We start from the raw sequence: 7,487 nt of genomic DNA, 5'->3' as shown, positions 1-7,487 counted from the left end.
AAATCTTCTTGTCTAGTGATACTAGAATTAAGTATCTTTCTTTGGTAACATATACTATATGTCAGAGAAAAGGATTAATTATATGGCTACAGAAGTTTACAAGAGGAAAACAAAAATGCCAAAAGGCACAAGTTAATTCTATGGACAGCCTCACATTTCAAATTAATATCCTCTAAACAGAATTTCCTGTGAATCCAGTGAATGAATAAAACAATTTTGGGGAAGTAGAATGTGGTGACTCAATAGCATGAGTAGTTTGACTGTTGAGGATACTTATGCAGTGGGTTATACAATTAAGAAATCCAAATGCAAGTGTTGATGCAATAGAAAAGCTAAATTACCAAGAAATAGGAACGTGAAGATTTTTGCCATAAAGCTGGTAATAACGCTTAGGTAATAAATACTATAAAAAACACACACATGCAGAGACTAAATTAATAGCAAAGAACTGGGTCAAGAGGATCCCCTCAATTGAATTTTATTAGTATTTATTCTCAGCAAAACCAAAAAGTATTATCTTTTTTTACAGGAAGGTTGTTAATGAAATTACTTTCCCCAGCAGCGACTGCTGTGGGCAATATTAATAGCCAAGTATTGTGTATCCAATGTAAGTTTTTATGTTGCCCAGCAGTAGTTCTGAGAGATAAGGTGACTCATGCCTCTTGCTCAGTAATGAGACTATAGGAAGGTGAGCTTCCTCAAGGTATCATATAAATTTATAAAAGATGCACTTACGAATAGCTTGGCTGGTTAGTGAATTATCAAAATAGTAGTTTGCTTAATTTACTATTATGGTATGTATATGTAAGGACTGGTAGATACCCAGTTGATCTGGATTCAGTTTCTGAAAAGGGGAACTTTGTATGAAGCTTGGCCAGACGAAATAACCTTGCTGGTCCTCGGAGCTGGCTCTGCAGTCTGGGTCTGTCCACACTGAGTCTCCTGCTTGGACAGTGAGTAACTGGTGTTAACTAAGTTAACAATTATAACCAGAAAAATAAATTAGGATTTTTTTTTTTGTTTTCTTACCCTCCCCATACAAACATTTTATTCAGTTGATATAAGACTATGACAGGACCCCCACATCTGACAGATCTGCAAGGTATATCTCCCTGTCTGTAGCTTTCTTTAAGGTTAATTCCTTCCAAGACACAGAAAAGCCTGGAATTTAAAGAATCAGGTTGTAGCAGAACAAAAATAAGAATCATCATGTTTATAAAACAGACAAAACCCAGAGGTGCTGATAAAAAGAGAGTAAAAAAAAGGTTTATGAATAAGTCTCTCATTTGTCGATGCGTCTCTGTAGGGAGGTTCTGATTCCCAGGCACACCCCCAACCCAGGATTCTTCCTGGGGCTTTCTGAATTGTGTTAAATTTCACTTCGCTCTTTCCAGCACCAGAAAAGTCTGTCTTTTCTATCTCCCCATGTGTCTGTTGCAGTCTTTCCCTCTGCTTAGCTCCTCCACAACAGCTGCCCCAGTCCTGCAAGTTTTAGGGAACAGCAGGAAAGAAGCTCTCCCCCTTCCTCCAGAGACTTCTACTTGGCCCAAAGTAGCTCACGGAAAAACAAAAAGGGGATCCTTCCCTACCTTTGCCAGATCAATCCATCTTCAAAGAAATATTACATACAGCATGCAAAAAGCTCCAAACAATTAAAACACATCGCTCCCTTCACAAATTGCTATAAACCCAAATATAGTTTTTAATTTCAGTATGTAATTAATGCAAATTAAGTGCTGAAATAAAAGCTTTTTGAAATTAGATCATGTATCAGAACATATCAACAAATAAATATTTCCAGTAGGAACTAAATTTTCTTCCAGCCTTCACTCTTTATCAGAGATAACCTCCTATCAAAACAGTTCAAACTATAGCTATGTCACCACACTTGATTGGAGATGCCACTTACATAGGTGAGGGCAATCTTATTTTCAGGGATGGCAGTTTCTATAAAGTTTTTAAGTGCTTTTCTCTGAAACTATACCCATTGGTAAAAAAAAAAAAAAAAAACTATAAAAAGAAATTAACTTCTATAGAAAGCAAAAGGAAGTATGTTTGAATAACTGACTACAGGAACCCATAGGATATTGGGAGGTTTACAGCTGAAGCTCATGTCTCAAGTTTAGCTAAGAAGCATATGAAAAAATGTATAATTTATCTTGTACAACAATCTCCATTTCTTTGCAGTTTACATTTCTCACTGCCTTTTTCAAATATACTGCAAAAGGTGATGGTTCCATGTTTTTAAATAGCTTCTTTCTGTCAAAAGAAGGTATAGAGGTTTGTGCCATGATACGACATGTCAGATCTTGCTGTAGCCCATCAGTACCCTGGTATGTGAGTTTCTACACTATTCTTACTTTTTAAAATTACTAACACAGACTTTTATTTCCTTGGCAAGGGTGTATGTACAGAGAAAAGGCTTGAATAAAATGGTTTGTATGTCAATATTATTCCTTCAAATATCCACAGTTCATAAAGATTCTTAAAAAATAGTCATGTCTTTTATCCCCCAAAACAAAAGACCAGAAGAAAGGTAATTAAAAAAGAACAAGTTGCATGAAAAAATTCTCATATAGGTCATTCTTTGACCAACTTTAGTAGAAGCATAAAATATATTTCTAAACATACTGAAAATTGTTGAACTATTTTCAAGTATATAAAATCAGTGATTTGCCTAAGTTAAAAAATAAAAAATTTTATGGTTTCTTTTGCTATTTCAATTCCAGCTTTGAAAGACTGTAATTTTACATGGTTCAGCATTAACTGTAATTATTTTTTTCCTAAACCTGACAGCTGAATTTTGGTTTGCACTTTGCCTTTTAATTTAATCACTTGCTCTTTGCTGTTTTTTTTTTCCCCCAGACATATTCAACTGATTACATAATTGTATATGTCAGAGAGAGAAAAAGAAATAGTTTTTTGTTAGTTACAAACTTGGCACCAGATAAGACAAAGTAATTTATCCTTTCTCTTTGCAAGAGTTACAGAGATAACCAAAATCCTGTTTCTATTATTTCATCTGAGAAGTTAAAGCCTTTGAATCTATGCAGAGTCCTGGTGTTTTAAAATAACTTTTCATGGGTCTTGGGCACATTGTTATGAAACAATTCAAAAGATCTGCTAGCTGATCTGCACACCCCAGAAGTGATTACTTCCACAATTCCTACTCAGGTCTCCCAAAAACACAAGTTGTTGGTTTTTGTTTAAGGTGGAGAAAGGTTCGAGAAAAAACCACATAACTTCTTCAGTGAGGGGAAATCCAGTGCAATCCATGGTAGATAATTCCAATACGAATTATCTGCAGCACTAATAATATGAACCAATATGTTATATTATGCTACGTATGTTACAATTTTTTTAATTCAGGAGCTTCCTATTATACTCACACATACTGTCCAAGTTGTTCTTGTAGGCAAGGATCCTGTAAACCCCCCCGCCTTTGGTAAAACGAACAGATTCCTTATTCCCAATCCCACATGAACATTTTTGTGGACTACCTCCAGACCTTTTTTTTCCCCAAAAAAAATCTTCCTTGCCTTTGTCCCAAGACAAAGTTCTTCTGAAAGTATTGTTACACTAGTATTTCATCATGTGATATAATGAATAGGGCCCAAACTTTTAGTTCTACTAAGGGTCTTCATATAAACTTAAGAATGAGTTCGAGGCTGTGTGTTATTCTGTTCTGTCTATGCAGATTTACATGTACTGAGCAGATCCTTTGAACAAGTGAAGTTTTTTATTTGGGGTTTGTGTTGGTTTTTTTTCTTATGTAGGATACGTTAAGTCCCTCATGCTGGTAGAAACGAAAACCTGTCTATAATCCCAAGGGATTCTGTGCTGTGCAGAAGACGATGGGTCATGTGATCTCAAGCAAGGCATCTGATGGGGACACCTAGAAGGGAAAGAAAGCTCTGCAAGAGAAGCTCTGTGAAGCATCAGGTGCTCGGCCTACAGCCTAAGCAGTCAGGGTAAGTCTTGAGTCACTGCCACTGACAGGGTAGGATCTTTCTTCTGTCATCTTCTTTCATCCTCTTGTTTTCTTACCTTGTACCAGCTATGCTAGACAATTTTAGCCATTTGAACTGCAGAATATTATCCAGTACAAACAGATAGATGCATACATAGACAGATACATGCATACATGTATGCATAAAAGGGCAGTTTTCTGAACTTTTGGTGAAATAATTTTTTTTTAGTGAAAGAGCCAACAGTTGCTAAAGTCAGGCCAAAGCCTGAGTGAGACCATGTAGCTGGGATCAGGGCAAGGGGAGAGCTGGAATAAGTGAAGTGAGGAAGGGTTGTGGGAGACTGAAAGACTTAATGTCTCAAACACTGTGGAGAGATGAGGCATGATTTGCATGGCGCATGGGGGGAGCTCATCGGAAGAGAGACTAGAGGAGGTATTGTCTTGTGAGGCACTGAAAGAAGTGAGATAAGGTGCAGCAAGTCAGCTAGCACGGGATGAGAAGAGTGCGTCGGAGGATGCGCAGTTACCATCTATGGCCAGAGGTCACACAGAGTTTTATCTAAGGAATGGGCCTGCAACCACCCAAAACTTGGAATGAAACTCCTCGCAACCACCCTCCTCCCCCAGTGCCTGCGAACTTTTGAGGACCAGAACAACATAAGTCCTCCAGGGGCATGACCTGAGGCAGGGATTAGAGTATAAAGAGACACCCTCCCCAGGGAACGGTACGCGCCCATCACCGGAGGATTGCCATGTCTATCATCGTAATCGTGGGATCCAAGGGTGGTGATACCTTTCCTTTTCTTTATCTTCCTCTCTTCTCTTTTCCTTTTCTCACTTCTCTGTTCCTCTACTCTTCCACTATATATATATATCTGGGTATATGAGTTTTGGATGAATTGTGATGGGTTGCCCAGAAAATAGCTCCATTGCCAAATTGCCTCTGTTCTTTCGCTGAGCTTGCTAGTTCGTTAAGTTTGTCCATTTGTCTAGTTCACTAGTTAGTAAAGTTGCTAGTCTGACTGTTCCTCTGAGTCATTGTCGTGACTCTACCGGCCTGCGGCTCTGCCAAGCAGAGGTTGGCCTTTGTCAGTACACAAATCCCTAGGGAATCAAAAGATTCACCCATCTTGCAACTCGCTGAGTGGGACGAGACATTAATTTGGTGTGAGAAGTGGGATTCCCTGACGTGTTCAGTGAGAGGAACAGGGAGGGGATATCGACTGAGTTGAGAAGGGAGGACGTGAATCAGCTGAGTCCGAGTCCGCGGGCAGATAGATGATCATGGCTTCCTGGGTTCAGCCTGATCTCGACTGCTCCCCTTTGATAGAGTTGTTAAAAACGTATAACTCCTGCCCGACGCCTCGGGGGTGAAATTGGGCAGAAGAGAGCTGGCAATCTTCATCCACCATTGCAGAGCAAATAAAGGTTCTGGCAAAGGAGAACAGGTCGAGGCCTGGGAAAGGAAAAACTGTAGTTTGTGGTGTTTTAGGAGCTGCACTGATGGCAGCACAAAAGGATAAGTGCACAGTAAAACAGGCTGAGCAAGAGGCAAGTGAATCGTTACAAGATTTGATTAAAAGCTTGCAAGCAGAGCTAGAAGCTGAGTGGAAAAAATGGGTGCAAGCGGAAACAACAGCGAATAAGTTGCAGAATCAGTTGCGCGATACTTTTGTCAGGGAGTGCGATTTGCAGTCGGAGCTAGCAGAGGCGCAGAGAGAGGATCTTGAGAGCGAGTGTGGGCACTCCAGTCTGTCTAAGGAACACGAGCTAGTTGACGGGGGGCGGGGGGTAGCTGGCCACTACCCCTGGGAGGAAATGGAACAGGCAAAGTGCCAACTTGACGAGAGAACTGCTCCCCAACTTCGCCCACTTCTCAAAACAGAATTTCAATATGAAGGGAGTACCAATACCACACTGGAAATCATAACAAAAGAAATTCCCTATAGTGCAACTGAATTGGCAAAATTACAAGAAAAATATAGTAGGCTCCCTAGGGAAATGGAGACAGAATATGTGTGGAGAGTGTCCCTCCTGAGGGGGGAGAGAATTAAACTTTCTGAGGAGGAGGCGCAGGAATACTGGGGTCCAGGCGTGTTTCTAACCATCCCCGACACTCGAGCCTCCTGGTCCCTCACTCAAAGGGCGGCATACCAGGCTGGAGGGCTAGACCCCATGGAACGGGGAGATCCGGTGACCATCCCCACTCTGGGACTGGATCAAATTACCGGAAGTGTGCAGAAAGCTGCCTGCCTCCAGCTCATGCATGACCAGCACTTAATACCCCATCAGCCCTCACCGATGTTGCTAAAAGCCGACCCCAATCAAATGAAACCCCTGATAAAGGGCCTCCCTGACCCCCTAAAGCTATATTCCATACAAATCTAGGACTACCTAAGGGCAGCACTCCCAATTCAGGAGCATTTAACAGAAATGCTAACACCAGGGAGAAACCAAATGCTACCCGCTCCGGCGGAATTCCCCCTCACCTGGGGAGAGATTGCACAGGAGCTGATCACTTATAGCCACAACGTGGGGATCTCTGGAGGGGAACAAAGGGGTAAAGCTCCGTTTAGGAGAGCTGAATTAGGCAATTGGCCTTTAAAAGGCCGACCCTCCGGGAGAAACCTAGGGTAGGGGATGATGAGGAGCCAGCTCTGGAGAGAGGGTTTATGTAAGGAAATACCTAGAGACCTTATGGATGGGTTACCTCTGTCTAACCTGCAATTATTGGTAAAAGTGTGGAAAGATCCAGACAGGACTTTTAAGCGAGAGGAAAGGGCCCCGACGGGGCCGAACTCTCCCTCTGCGCACCCCCCCCGGACGCCCCCCCTGCGGAACACCAGGGTACTGATGCCAAGTCAGGAAACCCGTTCTGCCGTCCCCAGTAAGTGGGCCGGGGCACAGCTCGTGGACTTATGTAAGACGGCTCACAATGAATCAACAGGGAGACTTGATGATTACCTTCCCTATAGGCCCCCATAAAACACCAGTTACCTTTTTAGTAGACACCGGGGCACAAATGTCAGCTCTGCGCACAGTCGCGGCTGCCCGCAACAATGTTGTAACTGATAAAAAGAAAATATGGGTTACCGATGTGTTTGGAAATTCCCTGCCCCAAAACACGCCACAGTGAAGTGTTGGTTGCCTGAGGAGGACAGCCCCATTTGGGTAGTCATGGTTGTTGGCCCTTACCCAGTGAACATTCTGGGACTTGATGTATTAAAAGGGAGAGGGTGGGAGGACTCCAGCAGGAAGGAATGGAAATTTGGGTCCCCCACTTCCACCTCAGCGCAACTGTTACAGATGGCCCCAACACTTCCCCCATCTAAAATAGTAAACGTAAAACCTTACTCTCTACCGTTGGGAGCCAGGGAAGGAATTAGCCTGGTGATAAAAGAGCTACAAGAGCAGGGGGTGATTGTCCAAACCCACTCCCCTGATAATTCCCCAGTATAGCCCGTGCACAAGCCAAAGGGGAAATGGCGATTGACAATTGACTATTGATGCCTTAGTG

General features: G+C 42.2%; 1 protein-coding gene across 1 annotated transcript; it reads left to right on the top strand.

Annotated features, from left to right (window-relative positions):
• The first annotated feature begins 5,473 nt into the window (after positions 1–5,473).
• LOC142412832 (uncharacterized) lies at positions 5,474–6,358 on the top strand. The gene has a single exon (XM_075508683.1). It carries the CDS (start codon positions 5,474–5,476, stop codon positions 6,356–6,358), a length of 885 nt encoding a protein of 294 aa, XP_075364798.1.
• Positions 6,359–7,487: the final 1,129 nt, after the last annotated feature.

This window comes from Mycteria americana, chromosome 7, assembly GCF_035582795.1.
Source record: "Mycteria americana isolate JAX WOST 10 ecotype Jacksonville Zoo and Gardens chromosome 7, USCA_MyAme_1.0, whole genome shotgun sequence".
Classification (NCBI taxonomy): domain Eukaryota; kingdom Metazoa; phylum Chordata; class Aves; order Ciconiiformes; family Ciconiidae; genus Mycteria; species Mycteria americana.
Note: the sequence above shows the minus strand (reverse complement) of the source record. Positions and strands in the feature narration are given on the sequence as shown.